Source organism: Harpia harpyja, chromosome 13, assembly GCF_026419915.1.
Source record: "Harpia harpyja isolate bHarHar1 chromosome 13, bHarHar1 primary haplotype, whole genome shotgun sequence".
In the NCBI taxonomy this organism is placed as follows: domain Eukaryota; kingdom Metazoa; phylum Chordata; class Aves; order Accipitriformes; family Accipitridae; genus Harpia; species Harpia harpyja.
In genome coordinates, this window is record NC_068952.1 from 25,886,199 (window position 1) to 25,904,018 (window position 17,820).

General features: G+C 36.7%; 1 protein-coding gene across 12 annotated transcripts in view; it reads right to left on the reverse strand.

Moving 5' to 3' along the window:
* Positions 1-17,820, reverse strand: part of BIRC6 (baculoviral IAP repeat containing 6) — a 194,093-nt gene that overhangs the window by 8,786 nt on the left and 167,487 nt on the right. For all 12 annotated transcript variants that reach the window (XM_052806225.1, XM_052806220.1, XM_052806227.1 and 9 more), the window contains 6 exons: positions 14,922-15,132; positions 6,300-6,445; positions 5,335-5,445; positions 3,914-4,131; positions 3,072-3,233; positions 1,450-1,527 (listed from right to left, as the gene is read on the reverse strand). In XM_052806225.1, the coding sequence (XP_052662185.1) occupies positions 1,450-1,527; positions 3,072-3,233; positions 3,914-4,131; positions 5,335-5,445; positions 6,300-6,445; positions 14,922-15,132 (926 nt within the window). The remainder of the gene's footprint in view (positions 1-1,449; positions 1,528-3,071; positions 3,234-3,913; positions 4,132-5,334; positions 5,446-6,299; positions 6,446-14,921; positions 15,133-17,820) is intronic.

Consider the following 17,820-nt stretch of genomic DNA (forward strand, 5'->3'; position numbering starts at 1 on the left):
TGTGCACACCATCACATTGTCTCCCCTGGCTGCCATGCATTCAACCAGAAGCAGCCATGGCTATTTTGTGTTACACTTAAAAATCAAAATATGGATAAATGCATTAAAATATACAGAATGTGCCTTGCAAATCAGGTTCCAGCAAGAAAATGGCCACTTATGACACTAAAAAAGGCAGAATATTAATGCAAATATGCTAAGCCCAGGTAGAGTACTTTGGGTCCAAGGCTTCAGGTACCTAAGGTGTCTGGAAGTAGTTGGGTTTTGCCTTTTAAAATTTGGTATTTTAGATACATACATATTTTTAAATAGCTATGGTAAAGAAATTTGACACTACGCAGCATTATACTTTCTTGGCCTCAATAACCAGTTGTTACTTTGAATTATAATTGTAATGAATGAGAAACTCTAAACTGATCTTCCAGTTTCATTTGGGTTATAAAAGTTAATTTCTGAAGAATTTTGGGTGGTCTGACAATGGTTTAATCTCTGAGCCAAAAAACCCCATGTAGTGCTTAATTCTTTCCAAGCAATTTGTTTAGTCCTACAGCTGTTTTCCATTTAATAGCTATAAAGTGTTTTTCTCCCAGTATAGGGGGGGACTTTTTCCAACAGCTTTCTTACTTTTTTCAAAATAAAACCCTAAAAAAGCTTTTAAATTTGAAACTCAAATGCTGCATGAGATTTCTAACAATCAAATTTAACATTTTAATCTAAGAAAAAGGACTTTAGTGAAAATAAGACTTCTTAATACTTGCACCTTTCTACACTGATTTTATAGTTACAGTCCAAAATTTCAGTTCATCTCTTGATTAAGAAGTTGTATCTTGGGAGAGTTACGCTATGTAAGGAACCACAATTTAGATCTCCAAATCCTAACTGACCCGTGAAGGAAGAGGGAACATTAATATCTCTAGGGATAGAAATTCCACAATGTCTCTTGGATACCTGTCTTAGTGTTTGAACACCTTCATAGTGAAAACGTTTTTCCTAATATTTAATCAAAATTTCCCATGTCCCATCTTGTGTCAATTGGTACTTGTCCTAGTGCTCTGCAACTTTAAGAGGTGTCTGGCTCCATCTTCTGTATACCTTCCAGTCTTTTTTTCTTTCTCTCTCTCTCTCCTTTTTTTTTTTTTTTTTTTAAAGTATGTGAAATCATCCAAGCAAAGTCCAGGCAGTGCAGGAATAAGCTGCACACATGAACAGCCACTCTTCAAGACAAGACCAATAGAAATATTGGTTGGAAAGAGCACTTTGAAGAACTTGTCTACTCTACAGTGTTTCTTTTCTAGTGTTCCAAGAACGTTTTCTGGACTTTTGTCTTATTTATCCTTATTTGAGGAAGAAAATTCTGGTTTAAATGCACTAGAAAAAGAATCCTTAGGACTGACAGACCACTTACTACTCCTAAATGACATCTACTGAAGAGAAAGAAGAAATGCTCACCTGCAAAAAACTTGATGTTTGGGGATTCCACTTCTCTTCTGGCCTCCCATGCCATGTGTTAAGTATGCTTAAACACACCTGAAAAGGTGACATTATTAATACCACAGACAAATATTATGATAAAATTGTTCTGCTTGGGCAGAACAGAATGTTAACATTACATTTAATTTTTTTTTTTTGACAAACTTTTGTATAACTGCATTCTAAAAGACAAATTTGTTTCCTATGAAACTAACTTAAAATGAAAGCAGATAAAAATAATGTGGATAAGCAAGAACAGCATGTTAATAAATGAACAAGGCAAGATAGATTAATTTTCTTCAAGGAAAACGTATGGATTCTAGTGGCTCCAAAAGTAAATGAATCATGAATAGTATCTGATTCTTTACTTTCCTCTTTAAATACTGTTCTAACATTTACTGTTGTGGTTTTTAGAGACAATAATTCTGCTTAAGGATGTGAAAGGTGGTTTCTGTCACACAGACTATCAAGGAATTGAAAATACTCCTTAACTTTTATGACTGATTTGGACTTTAGGGAAGCCTATGGAGTTCTTGAACCTTATCACGAAATGGAACAATCAATGATAGGGAACACAAAGAGACAAAATAAACAGAAGAAATTTAGAGGGAAGTATTTGCCAAGACTTAATGCTAGGCAAAGAAAAAAGGAGATAATGTCTCCAGTATGAATTATATTCTCCATCCATGTTAAGAGAAAACCCCATGTCTAGTACTGGAAAGGAGTATTATAGCTTGTGAAAACAGGGAGCATGGGGAATCCATGAATGACAGTGGAATAAGGGAAAAACGTTAGCCTATGGATTAAACGTTTACACAAAAAAAAAGCTGAAGGAGTGCCATAGTGCTACAGCCAGAGCTATTTTGTGGGTCTGTGCTTCAGTGGAGACATACACACAGCCATCTCTGTAGCTCTGTAGAGAACTTCACATGTGCTGATTTTTAATATAAATAGAAGTTGCATCTGCCCGATATGCACTTGACTTTCTCTCAGCTTTTTGGAGCCTTTAGAATGAGCCACAACATACCAAGGAGATAAGGGAAGGAAGGGGGAAAGCTTGTTTGTTTTAACTTTTAATATTATTTCTAAAAGCTTTACTATTTTTTGAGAAAACTGTCATTAAGTCCATAATTTAGAGTTACATTTTCTTTTATAAAGGATACTGAGGTTAAGGAAAGTCTTTATCTTCCCTCAAGAAAAAGCACTTTCGCATGGAAGAAGAGAGACAAGGCACTTGGCAATCACATTCACTTGCAGCTGACATGAAGCATACTTTGCCCATGGAAAGGGTATTTCAGCTAGCCAATAGATTTCTGCCTGGTTAATTTAGCAAAGAAGGTGGAAAAGAATTCAAAATTACTTGCTTTTTGGTCCAATCCAGCTCATAAAGGCTTTAAAAAATCTCCAAGAGTATTCAGAAAGGAGATCATTCCCATCTGAAACTGTTAAATCACTCTTCATTTCAGTTTGAAGACCAGTTTTAACCAAACGGCTTCCTCCAGTATGTTAGGAGTGGGTGATCATTTGATTGCAAATGGAAAAAAAGTTTAATCCATTTCACTTCCTTGTTACATCCATACACAAGAACAAAGTTGACCTACCTTACCATCATTGTAGAGGTTTGGATTAAATCTCACGCTGTGGCCTCCAGTTGTTTCCAGATTCACAAGGGGAGGGGAATTAGGATAGTCTTGTGGAAAATATACATCAAATTCAAAGCAACCATTTGCATAAGGGGTGTCTGCAGGACCAGTAATGAGAACCTAACATTGTAAAAAACAAGATGACAGTTTTCAAAAGAACCCTTATATTTGTCACACAGTTGACATTCTTGTAAGCTTTATGAAGCATTTTATTTCCACATGCTACTTATCAGAAAATACCATTAGACATCATAATCATATGCAGGCTGTCAATCTGTTCATTTTGATACTCTGGGTAAGTAAAGCCCTCTGCTAACGTTCATGTCTCCAGATTACAAATGGAAAACAAAACAGAAGGAGCTAAAACTCTGCCCCCTATTGGATGCTATTAATAGAATTTTTCTTCAAACTTCAGGTCCAGAGATATTCGGTGTCCTTCTCCATACTTACTGGTTTTAATCAACTTAAATGGTCATATGCAAAGATGCATATTGACCATAATGGAGTAAGAAAAATCAAACTTTTCCCTTCAAAATAGCTGAAGAACAATGAACCTTGTTCTGTGAAGACTCCTTGGCTAAAGGAGGACTCCTGTGGTAGATGGACTCTCCCAACCCCCCACCAAGTTACTGAGAAGTCAGCATCAGACTCTAAAATACTACTACTTAAGTTGTAGTTTGGACAGCAATTAAAGTACACATGAAATACTTCTGTGTTTTTTTTTTAATATTTAAGGCACCTTGTTAAACATTTATATGCCAAGCTGAAAGAGGGAAAGAAAAATAACTTTGTTTCTTTACCTTCATAATGTCAAGCCGCTCCTCATCACAACGTACGAAAACACTGGATGAAGATGAGAGAGGCAGTGAGGTTGAAAGAGTCACAGCTTCTTGAGCAAGACGTCGGGCTCTGGCAGCACTGTTGGCGTCACTTGCATTTTTTACCTGAGACATGTAGTGGTAATTTACTTTAAAAACCAATTTTCCGTCATCATCTTCAGAAACCATTTCGAATGTATCTAGAAGAGAAGAAGATTTTAATGCATCAGGAAAACAGTGAAATTAATAATGGATTAGTCTTGGATACAGATTCTGAGTATTAAAATCAGGAAAGTTTAATTTGCATTATACTAATGCAAAAAAATACGTATTTTGTGAGTTAACAGTGATCACAGAAAACAAAGCGTTAACAGTCCTGGGCTGAATTAATTTCTGCAGCAAATTTACAAGCTTTCACATGCAACTTGTTGAGTGTACACCATTTCTGATTTGGAAAGCTACCAGCTACTCCAGACCAGGAATATAATGATACTTATGACTACATAATAATGCTAATAAAGGAATCGGCATGAAGCAGACTGCCAGCAGTATTTACTTGTGTGGTGGTTGCAGTGTTATTAAAGAATCATAAAAAATTACAGTGAAGCTAGTTTTCTTTAAACACTTACTATGCAAAACCTGCAGCATGGCTGCCATGGTGAAAAGCTACCATACAAACTTCCCTACCTCCTATTCTTGGCATACACTCCACAAACATTTATGAGGAAAATCCCTTACAAATACAACAGCAAAGAAATGTGATTGTAAATGCTGTCACTGCAACTCAAAAAATACTCATAGAACATGTTTCTGCAATAATTTTATAGCTCTTTTTGGATGAGATACTATTTGTTCTTTATGAATTTTTTTTGAACATGTTCCCTTTATGGCCAAAAAAAAGTGCTGATTCCCATCACATTTTCCACATGCAACATATTGCACTCCATGCAAGGACACAACGAAGTTTACTGCAGTTTCATTTTAAAAAACACGTTTTGATCTGAATTCTATTCCATTTAAAAAATAAAAGCTACATTAACAAACATATATATACAGTCATATATGAGCTTTAAAAAAATCTGTTAACATTCAATATAATTTGAGAACTGAAAGACTCACAAATCATTACGGGAATGAAAACATGAACACCATCATTGAATTCTTCTGGCCCCTTGAATTAATTGAGTGTATGCTTAAAACGCTTCTTATTAGTTCAAAGAGTATATTAGTTGGTAACCTGAAAATACAGACTTACATAATTTTCTGTATGTGAAAAGTATTACTGGTTGCATATGTAAAAAAGTTGGTAACTCTAAAAAATAATTAGGGATTCCATCCAACAGATTACATATTTCTTCAGTATCTGCTTTCTAAAACACAAATATTCACACTTTTCAACCTACCGAACTGGAGTTTTTTCATGACAGCCACATACTTTTCTTCAAGAGACCGTAAAACAGACAAAGGCTTGGGCCTCACAGCAGCCTTTCTGGAGTATTCAGCCATCTTCTTTTCTGTTATATAAAATGTGATGATTATTTGTAGTTAACCATGTAATTTTGAGACAAGTACAGCAAGCATTTGGGGATTGTTTAACTTGAAATGACATTTTATGGTTACTTTGTTTGCAGAGAAGTCTCAAAACTGGGGTTCACTCACAATATACAAATCTGTTCTTCTCACTACCTTATATTTCATTATCTGAGCAGCTCAAAGTAAATACAGGTCATAATCTCAGCTCAAATAATTCATGACTGCTGCTGCTATGAATACTCTTGTATTGTTTCTTCTAATTTTTTTTTTTTTTAAATTTAAAATAGGAAGTATGACATACACTTATGTGGATGGACATGCACACATGTATTCTTGGTGCACTCTCCAAAATCAGGAGCTGATTATACACACCTCTAAAATCCACTCTCCTTATTAAACTACTTAATCTTTAGTTTTCTTTACTAGACAATGAGAGATGGTCCTTTGAACATCTACAGGTTCAATCCATTATTTACGATTTTCGTTCTGCATTCATCTAGTTAAGAGTTAATCTAATTCATAAGATTTAGTTTTAACAGCAAAGGCTTTACTATTAAAGGTCATGTATGTTGTATTCTGCCGAGAAAAAAAAAAGCTGCTACATAATTGTGCTAAAAGTCGTGAGGTGTACTGTAACTTGCTTGAATTATTCTGTTTCCCTATCAAAACATTTAAGACTACCACAAGGTTCCTCCCACCTCTGAAAATATAGTCAGTGGTTGGGGGCAGTAGGGAAGTACTTTTTCTTGCTTTTAAGCTAATTTGTAAGTTAGCTGTTAACAAATGTCTTAAAAATAAACACTATACAGTATCTATAAAAGTATTTCTATTTTACCTTGGTTTGCTTGGCGCAAACTGGTGGTAGCAGCATAAACTATCTCCGCAGTCTTTTGGATGTCTGGTACCAAAAGTGTCAGTCCCTCTGGTTCTTGATCGGAAGTATCTGGTTTTACTCCTGCTTTAGCTTTGTCTTTTTTAGACCTGTTTTGGGCAAAGAAATAGGATGTAGTATGAGGGAATACTTTTCAACCAATCATACAGTACTCAGCATATTTGTGAACAGGGAAAAATACCAAAGATTAAAGGATCAAGATTAAAATAAGTCTTCTGAAATGGAATGTCTCTATGTATCTCCAGGTTAATCACTGAATGTAGCAATGAACTGTGACAATACCAAACATACAGTCTTGATTTGCCAAACAGAAGTACATCTGATATGAAGAGTAAAAATATGAGCACAAAGCCAGTGATACTAGTACATGAGTTTCTGCTTCAACCATTTAATACTTTTGATTGTTACGCTGCATGCTGACCTTATCTTTGCACGTTTTCAAAAAGTATTAGAAAAGCTTACAAAATCAATGTAACAAAGATCATGTTGTGAATGTGCATTTCATCCACCCATGCAGATCCACATGCAAAATCAAGTCTGAAATAGGTAATAAAAGTACTCTTTCCTACTACACAATACACTAGCAATTATTTAAAATACACTAATGCTAAAACAGTAGGAAGCCTCTAGTAAAAATTCACAGCATGTCTATGAACTGCAACCTAGGCATCACAAGAAAGTGGGTCAAAAATGAAGTTTGTCTCTCTCTGCAGTTCTCTTTTGGGCTATAGAAGTTAAGACCTTTTATTTCAATAAACAGTTTAATGTAACATAATTTTATAAATCTTACAAATATAGAAGGTGTCTATTATATTGGATGTTTGTAATCAATGTATTGCAAATTGTCAATTTAAACACCTCAGATTTTTATAATGAAATAATTTGAAAATACAGTATATATTAACACTGTTGTCTGATAGAAGCTTGTTGCCTAGTAATTTAAGATATATTTAAATATTTAGATTGTGACAACTCAGTCTTTACTAGCAGATATATTCAACTGTTGAAATGAAGACATGGTATTTGATAACATTGTAACCTAAATGTGCATATTTAAAAGCTTCTGTGTTTTAAGAGCTAGCATAAATTTACATTGTTATCCTGCAAAACTTAGGAGATTTTAATGCTAACAGCCCCCAAATTGTTTTAGCGCAATTTCTGTAAATTTTTTATTTTAATAGCACTTGTTCATTTTAAGAGCCAAACAAGTTCAATAGCCAAGAAGCATGGGTTTTCTCTTTCCCACTACCATACCTAGAAGCAAACCAGAAAGCTATCTGCACAAGAAGAATTAGCAATTTAATGCTTTGATGTCCCAAACATATTTCAGCAACTACCACACACTATATCCTTTCTGTATTTTAATCTAAGCTGAAATCATACATAAGGAGTGAATCTCTAAACCATTCAGTAGAGGTGATTACAGTAATACTGAAAGTCTTTGTACTGTACCTAATCAAATGAGAATATCCCTAGAGTGCATTAATAACAAAATTCATTACTGCAGCATGGTACATTTTCCCTGTTCCAGATTTAAGCCAAAAGAATGTCAGCCTGTTGTTGAGTTCAAGCAATACTGAGCTTTCAGGTGCTCAAAGTTAGGAGGAAAGCATCAGAGCCAAACAGTGTTGTTCAGCATTTGAGGAACAATTTAAGACAAAGCAGCAGCATCTGCCTCTCCTGTTCATACTTTCAAAAATCCTCATTACTGCCTTTTTCCTTGTGGAAATCTAGGCCAATATTTTTTAAATAACCTATTAAACAGGTTCAGAAATATGTATTTAAGCCCACTAAACCTCAGGGATAACCTGTTTTAATATCACAGACATGCTAGCAGCCACCAGTCTCAAGAAAGGTGTACACATTTAGAACTGCTTGCTGCTGATGTAGAATGCTTAAGCTATTTACTACAAAACTCTTGGAGAAATTTTGGCTAAAATGAAATGTCAATGGGCTTATCCAAGAAAAAGATGCGTGAAAAGCAGTAAAAATTGGTGGAGGTACTGAAAGTGAAATTAATTCTTAGAAATTTTATTTTCTAGACAGTTGTCTTGTAGGTCTTTCATCTTCCACACGGTTTTACAATTTAGACTACTAGTTTTTTTCCTTCTACTTGGTCTTAGAATCAAAAAAATTCAAGCGTTGGCCTCATTAGACAAAACGCTTAACTACATGCTTAAAACCTCCTACAGATATACTGAGTTACTGACAGTCAATTGCCTAAGCAGACAAGGAATATGTATCTAGTTGAAGCAGTAGGAAAAGGAGACATCTACTTCAAATGCAAATTCTCAGTACCAATAGTAAAATTTCCTCTCGTTCTCCCGGTTGTCCAGAACAGTGAACACTTCAGCACTTTTCTTAATGTCTCCGTTATCACCAATATGACGATTCTGTCCACTGTTACCATGAGCAAAATAGACAAAACCCCCCTCTCCTCAAAATACACTTTTTTAATCAAGTGTTTGCAGAACGAGAACAGCTCTACCCTGTCACCTGTAGATATCTGGAGCTTGTGTGATCATCTACATTACCAAGTTGCCTAACTCCTGAGCCAGGCCATAACTGTGTGAAAGCAGTTTAAGAAGTAAAGTGCAAGAATGATTCTACCTCAGACACCCCCCCTGCCCCAGGTCTCATATTTGACCTTGATTTTGCCTAATCTGGGATTTCAGTCAGTTTCTTAGGGAGTATAAGCTAGCTGGCATCACAAAACCCCCAAATCAGACATACTGCCTTATCAACATTTAGTTTTCCCACACAAATCATGCTTGTATATTCTAATGGTTAGGGTAAAGATAATTTTTTTCCCCCTCTTTCAGGGAAAAACCCAACTGGTATTGCCAAAACTTACAAGACTTCTATTAACCATGACCTCCATTTTTTCTTCCCTCATTTTGTCTTCCTACCTTTATTTGATTCAAATCTTTTGCTGTAAGAATAGCAACTTCTTTTTGCTCCATAAATCTATTTCTTAGTGTAGTCTGAAACACGTGGTATTACTTTGTGTACACATGAAAAAGCAACCTGGTGACCATTCTACCATTTGTGAGCATGTATAACATGGGCAAACCAAATTACTACCATCCTCCCTTCTTGACGTCATCTCCACTTTTATGTTGCTGCTGCACTCCTGCCTGCCTGGATTCAGAGCCACAGTGAGCTCTCTCCAACCAGCCGCAGTGAGCTGTGTGTGATACGCAAGTGTTTTAGAGGGACAGAGTCCCAGCTCGAGAGAGGGAGTTGCTGGGAATTACAAGGCTCTCCCAAAAATACATGAATGAGGAGACAGAATACCAAAATTAAAGTGATAAAGCCAGTAAGTTCCTTCAGCTCCTTCATTGCACTCTAGCAACCTGCATATAAATTTATGTATGCAGATAAACTAACAGTGTTATCAAACTCCTGAGCTCTAACTGTATGTTTTTCAATGGTATTCCAAAGAAACATGAGAACCAACAATACTCATAAATAATAAACTATGGTCAAATATGTAACCATATGAATATTTTGCTGTACATTTTCTCTGTTTTTAGAAAACCTTGAAATATCTGCATTATACTGTACATTTCTTTCCACCAAGATTCTGCTTGTGAAGAAAAATTTAGTGCAGTTCTTTAATACAGGCCAAACCTTTATCTAAATGTTACAATTTTCAGAGTGGAGGAGGAGCCAAATATTTAATTTAGACTTAGAAACTTCCTCATACAGTTTTTCAACCATTGAAGAAAAAGCAGACAAAATCACATCAACTCATATTTAAAGGGATGACAGTCACTAATATATTTGCTAGAAGAGACAGCAGTGTACATGCTAATAATTTAAGCCATTAATTTAGCTTGTGCTAGAAGATGACAGCCTTCTCTTCACGCTGTGCTAAATGAATAATGAATGATACACTCCCAAGGCAACTTTAATTTTTAAAGCCAATACTAATACTTACTCACCCGTGCCTGATACTTAGAGGTAAATGTGATGATACGGAATGATACCTTTATCAAAGTATTCACAAAATAAAGCCAATGAACCATTCAGCCCCTGTGTAGTACAGGGACAGTGCTTATAGCAGAATTCTGCTCCGTTTTATACTGACGCTCACTGTCTTAGGATAAAACTGCCATAGGTTTGCAACTGTGGTATCGCTCAGCCCTCATGGTCCCCCACCTTCTGTAGGTTTCCACAGGGACCAAAGAGAAGCTCCTTCCTTCCAGTAATTCACAGATTCTTAAACCAATCTCCTGAAATCGGGCAAAACAAGCAAGGGACTGTGCCTTTGCAAATAAACACTGGTGAAAGCTAGTAACCTCCTCTGAGATGGCTCCATATACTCCTCCTTGGGGCTTCGAGCACTGTATTTACAGACACTAAGCTGAAGCATTCCAAACCAGCAAAGGCTGCGTGAATGCTCCCTGCAGCCAACCATCAGCTCTGAGCATAAGCTTGAGAGTACAGCAAAAGAAACTGACAGTTGTTTTGTCTTTTAAAGAAAAATAAATTAAAACAAATTAGGCCTCAATTCTTGGGACCCAATTCTAAAGAAAAATTTTTGTTTGCAAAATGTACCATTTCACATAGAAGTTCTCAAAAAAATGAAGACAATGAAAAGCTGTAGCAGGGAAAATGCCTCAGGCCTACCTGGTTGTATTCTAGCATCCCCATGCAACAGAAAAACATCCAGGTCATTACAACAATTTGGGGCCTGATACAATCAGACAACCTTGGAACTGTGCAGGATTAACCCTTAGTAGCAGTGTGACAAGTGACAGAAGTGTGAAGATGACAGAATTCAGATCTCCCTCAAGCAGTTATCATGGGGGTGGCTGGGGTGACGTGGAAAGGGAAAGCATAGTTAGGAATTTAAACATAGGCTTGCTATACTCCACATTACACTAATAAGCCATCAGCTTATTTTGCCAAATTAACAATTTGCCATGAAGCTCTCCTAGCAGATGGTGGTTCAGATGAGCCTGCTTTGCTACACGGCAGCAGTTCTCTGCAGCAGAGGGCTCAGCCACCACAGCAAACAAATGTCTCAAACTCCACCCTAGTGGCAACCCATTACACAAGGCTGACCACACTCTAAATTAGTGATGGCTTTTGACTCCCTTGCAGTCCAACAGTCATGAGAAATCATCTCATACCTAAATGTCTTCTCCATTGTCCAGAAATTTCCCAGTTTTCTAAGAGAGTATTATGGCCTCTGAAAGTAAATGAAATCAAATGCTAACTGGAGTCCAAAACCAAAACTGTTCCCCTTAAATTCTGGATCCAAGTGGATGCTCTCACTCCAACATGGAGATGACATTTGGTAGACATGCAAGTGGAACGGCTGTTCAGATAAAGGAGAGTTTTGTCTTTGAAAGTAGATCCCATAATTATGTTGTTGTTCTGGCATTTGACCTGAAAGGGGCAGCAGATTGTCCCATTTAAGAAATTCATGCCAACACTTGCTTATATTGCTGGCACACCTTCAACTAATACGCTGAGAATTAAAACTTTCCATCCCAATGATTCCAGGCAGTTCCGGCTGTTGGTGTTTTCATCCTTGTCTATATACTCCTTTAAAGACAAACAGTATTATGCCTAAACCAACCAGTGAAAGGCAAGACTTCTTTTTGTGCTGATATATCAAAGTAATATAAGAAAATTGTACAGATAATGTAACTGAACCAACCATGGAATTTTTATCAAATTCATCAATTATTAAAATAACACCGATTGTGCTTATAGAATTCTTCTTTGTTTTCAGATCCTAAGCTGACACTGAAGAACTATTCATACCATATTTTATTTTACCAAATTAAAAAGAGCTTATGAGTAGTAGTCACATGCCATTCTCACAAAGAAGCTTTTTAGACTTCAACTTGGGGAAGTGACATGAGAAGATACAGGTTTACATGTGCATTAAATCTGAGGCTAACAGTTAACCAGATTAGCAAAAAAAATTGATTGTGGTGGAGAATTTTATACATACATCTATACTGGAAATGGATTACACAGAAGCCAAATATATTTTATTTTCTACTTTAAGAAGATTACATATACTATGTTCTACATAATATTGCCAGCAAGCACAAGCTAGACACTTTTAGATGGGTATCCAACATAAAGAACTGTTATTTGTCCTTCCTAATTCTGTTTCTTTTGCACTAAGTCAGCAATGCCCCCCCCCCCCCCCCGTACATTACATGCTTGATACACAAGACTAGCAATCTCAGTCAAGAAGGATTAGAAAAATTCATGGGTAAAGTCCAGTCCATCAGGAGTTACTAGAAGGAGTTCCCAATAATGGGATTCTTGCTCAGAAAATCTCTTGGGCATTGGTTGGTAAATATTCTCAGTTTATAGTGGGAGGAAGAACGTTCTATACACACCTTTTCCTGACATTATATTTACCTTCTTTTCATGATATTTCAGCGTATGCTTAGGGGCAGTACTAAATTTTGCAGGGAAGGACAGGTATTATTTCCTAACAAGCCATCTTTAAATTGGAAACAAGTAAACAGAATCAAGAAAAAATTAATTGCTGGAAGCAGAAAATTATTAAAAGAAAGAAAGGAAAATCTGTGTTGCAGCATTTGCTTTTCCAACTCCCTCAGTCAGGGCAGAAAAAGATGATTCAGCCATTAAAAACCCCCAAATCCTTGGTTCTGGAAACTAGAATGGTTGAAGACATACAGAAACAGAGATGGAAAGTTGGTTGTGAAATCTGTACCAGCTACAGCACCTCCCAGAGGCAGGAGGTATTGGGAGGCATGCCGGGGCTCCTCCTGCGTGCGCTAGTCTGGTGACTGTCCCTTCAAACAGCAACCACGTGCAGCACCGACTTAATGGCTCAAATGACTAAAACCCAGGCCCTCTCAGACTTGTACCCTGCCCTGTGAGCCATAACAAAAGAGCAATGTTTCACAGAAGGTGACGGTCAGACCTCAGTGATAGCAGCATTTCTGAAGATGAGAAGCCATGGTTTTGCAGTGTGAGAATTGATGATAAAAGCAACCTTAAAGTAACACTGCTTGAATCACTCAGAAGTGCTCTGAGAAGATGGTTTGACCTTTGGAACAGTCAGAAATGGCAAAAGAAACATCAGGAAGGTAGAAGTAAGTAGTTTTGACTGTTAAAATAATACAAAGCTGCATTGTATTTATCCAGAACGCGCAGTTCTTTGTCAAAGGAGAATATTTAGAGGGAAAATTGATTTAGCAGTATAGGTATTGGTTGTTACTGAGTAGAACAGGAAAGAGACTGATAGGCTACATTTTATTCTGCTCCAACATCTATGGCCCAACCAGCTGGGGGGATAATAGGACAATACTACCAGGTTTGAAGCAAAACTGTCTTGTAACTGCAGACCCCACCAAAGTCATCAAGGAATAAAACCAGCTAACAATTAGCCTGAGCCTGGAGGAGAATCTGTATTTATTATTAGCTTTATAACCATTTTACAAAGGGAGTTACCTAAAGGCTGGTCTATGGTTACTGAAAGAAACTGTCACTCATGGTTTGTCCGTATGTGTTTCCTTAAAAAGTTGCCTGAACTCTGGAAGGTGTGCAGAACCAGCTCATACAGCATTATACTGCAATGCTTACACAGCCCCATGGCATCACAGCTGAGATAGCAAACAAATGGCAAAGCATCTGAATATCCTAATTGCTCTGCTGGACTGCAAGTGTTTGACAAGAACTGTCAAACACAGAGTTTCTCAGAGGAGGCTGGAAGACCCCAAAATCTGGCATGGATGGCTCCAGGGCATTCACTTGTAATTTCACATCATCTTCAGCATACCAGCTCACCTCTGACACCTGCGCTAAAGGACAAGCTAGCTGTCATAAAATCACCAACATATAGAAACATGCTTTTCATAGGTAGCACCAACAGATGCCACTAGCCAAAAATTTTCAACCATCTCTATATAGTTAGGGTTCTCACCACAAATAATAACTCCCAAATCTTTTGCCTCCTGAAACTTATTCTTCCTGACAGAAGCCAAAGGCTTCTCTCCTAACCAGTTAGCCTCCAAAGGAGCTGGTCCTTACTCAATGAGTAAAGCAGCACAGAAACATACAGAAGACATTTGGGACATTTCTTGTAAAAACTAGCATTTGGTTTGGCCCTTCCCGATCCCATTCTTTACAGAATGGGCTTCTTCAACAGCTCCCAAGGAATGCTCCTGCCTTCAGACTGACAGCAGGAAATGCACAGTCCTGCAAAATAAAGATTCACCTCTTTGAAGAGGGAAAGAAATTTAAGAAAGATTTGGAGCTCCTAGATTCTTGAGCAGCAATCCTCTTTCTGATCAGTGGGCAGTTACCGATGAAGTGACAAGAGTATGCAACCTACCAGCTTTGTGTCATACAAAAAAAAAATTCCTTGTAAATAGTACAGGAAAACAGAATATATACATATAAACATAAATCTAGATCAAACATAGTATGTTCTCACTCTGGACTGCAGCACCCATTCAGATAAACACACAGAACTGAATCTTCCTTCACTTCTGTATTCATAATATGCAAGTACAAAATACAGTTTAAATGAAGGTTAGGGACAATAAAAGTGATTACCTCAGTCGGTTGGTATAAGTATCTACACAGGTCTTCATTTTAGCCAACAAAGTCCCAACAGAAGCCTGTGACTCCAACTGTTCTTCCTCCTCTTCACTGCTTTCTCCTGACAGAGGAAGCAGTAATGGTACCATCGATGTGCAGGATGCAATAGCACGGAGTAATTCTAGCAGAGCTCGGTAAAGGGGAACGTGTCGGGCCATATCCAAAACTAATAGAGAAAAACAGTTTACAAAAATTACTAAAATTGAAGACCCTTCCACTCTTAGTACAGATGTTTAAAATAGAAAAGCTAATTTTAATAATTATTAAAATATTAATGACATTTAATGACAAAATACAGTATTTTGTAATAGCCATTAATAATTTGTGTTTTAATGGACTTGTCCAGAAAAAATTGGATAAGATACCTGGAAAACAAAGGTTAGCAAAAGACACAAGACAACAAAAGTGCTAACAAGGTGTGGAACAGGATTACCACATGCTGTGTTCATTTCTAGTAGCTTAATATAAAATCCAGGCTCAAGTTGTATGCCAACAGTAATCGAAAACAAGTATCTATGGAGGAAAAACTGTAGCCTGTGGTGTAGCAGGGTAGCATTTGCTGATTCTAATAGCGTAAGCATTAATAAAGACAGACTTTCATATCGCCTACTTTATTTATAGTTATCTTCTCCTTTGGGAAAATTTGTCTGCATTATTGCAAGAATATTTATGGTCATGAAATAAATGAAGTTATATCTACCAAGAAGTCTAGCTTTGCTTCTTTTCATGGAGAAAGTATGATTTTAAAAACCATTATGCATTCTTCAGAGTATGTGAAGGCTCTGAAGAAGACGCAAATTTTATCTGCATACATATGAACCACAAAACAGTAAAGATGAGTAAGAATATATATTAGGTAGCCAAACCTCATTGCCTTAGTGCAGCTCAGTGTGATGTATATGTATTATAGAAGTAACTGTGGGCAGAATATAGATATCAGCTCCTCTGACTAGGAAAGACAGGCAGAGACACACAATTCTAATGGATTCTCTAGCACCACTTTATTTTTCTTTTCCACTTGCTTGGACAAATATGTAATGGATGTCATTTCAACTGACTTTGTATCATTAATAGAAATCCTGAAAACATAGCAATACACAGATACTTTAACACAGCTGCTTCCTCTGCCCCTAGGACATGCTGTTTTTAACCTAACTGCAGAAAAAAATTGCTCTAGTTCAAAGTATTTACAAATGACTGAGTTTATGATAAAATAAATTTATGCTTTTTCCAGCAAAAAACCCCCAACAAACAAAAAGCCCCTGACAACTCACATTAGGACAGAACAAAGCATAGAACTCTCTAATGTTTCATTTAGCACATCTCACCCTCCAAGCTAAAGCAGATCACGAAGTTTCATCTTGTGTCACCAAACCCTTAGCTCTAAATACAGCGCAATGGGACAGTATAAATAGCCAAGCAAAATTCAACAAGCTGGTTTATCCAGGTTTAAAGCTGGATTTATCTCTACCAAGAGTTCTTTGATCAACAGCTTGCTATTTGTATTTTGAAACTATTACAATGGCATAAACTCTTAACTGTGTGAAGTTCTGTTGTGTTGAACAGGAAGAAAATTTACTGAAACAAAGCATTAATCTGTCGGGCCTGGTATTATGGCTCTAAAAATATCCTGTGTCAAAATATTCCATCTATTTAATGCAAACTCCATTGAATTTTAACATTGGCATTGAGAAAACCAGTTTCAATTATCTGTCGTTTCTTACCTTTTATATATATTTTTTATATATATCTTCATTCCTTATGTTTAATCTCTAGTCTCTAGTGAACAATGATTGCCCACAGAAAAATGCCCACAATGTGTAAAATGGCCTTAAAATAAACACAAATAGATCTGATGTGTGAATTAAAAAAAAGGGGGGAGGGGAGTGGGGGTGAAGGCAGGGCAAAAGAAAGGGTGAAAGGGAGACCATAAAACCCCATCGTGTAGCCCTCACCAGAAATGACCTCCCACCTGTAATGCAGAGCACTACAGATCAAGCAGCTCCTCAATAGTTGTTTATTATTAAGATAGTGAGTGAAGGAGAGATACAACCTCTTAGATAACATCAGCATTTCACTTCTGGAAAGCTTTTATTTATTTATTTTAACAATGAAATTTTCACGAGGCCAGAATATATAATCTCAAATCCTTCAATGCTTGCTTGCGCTCTCCTTTGCTAAATGGATAGTTAAATTCAAAATTACTGTCATGAGGGAAACCGAACTGACATAACTTTAAAATGGGAATGTTTTCCAGAAAGATAGGAGAGAATTTCTGGTTTTAGCAGATTCGACTCACTTGCACCGCTTTGCAATTGTTCCCATGTGAAACAAATGAAATGCATTCACTTGGTTTCGATTTAAACAATCTTTTAGGGAACAACTAACAATTTCTTTTACCTTAATGCTAGACTCTTCTAAATGCAATTTCTTGATACCATTATGTATCTTACACTATTTTTGTCTAAGGCCTTTACTATACTTACCAACAATTATGACCCATGCAAGTGTGTTTGTCCAAAATGCCAGAATTCCCCTCATACCCAATCTAAATCCTAAAAATGTTTATCAAGATGGGATATCTGGATAAGTATCAGAAAAACTTGCTGTAGAGAACTCAAAATTGGCAAATTACTGTTTATTACCTTTATTTGGCAGTTCATCTACTCCTTGTGCCTGCTTTGCTTTCAGCTGAAAGAGAATGCCAAACTGACTACAGATACAGCTCTGCTTTCTGAAATAGGTTAAGAAGACTTGAGCATTTTTTTAATCTCTATATTTATATGTAATTAGATGTTCCAAATTGGATAACGCTCAGTTTTTAAGGCACTATGTTTAAGCCACTAGGACTACA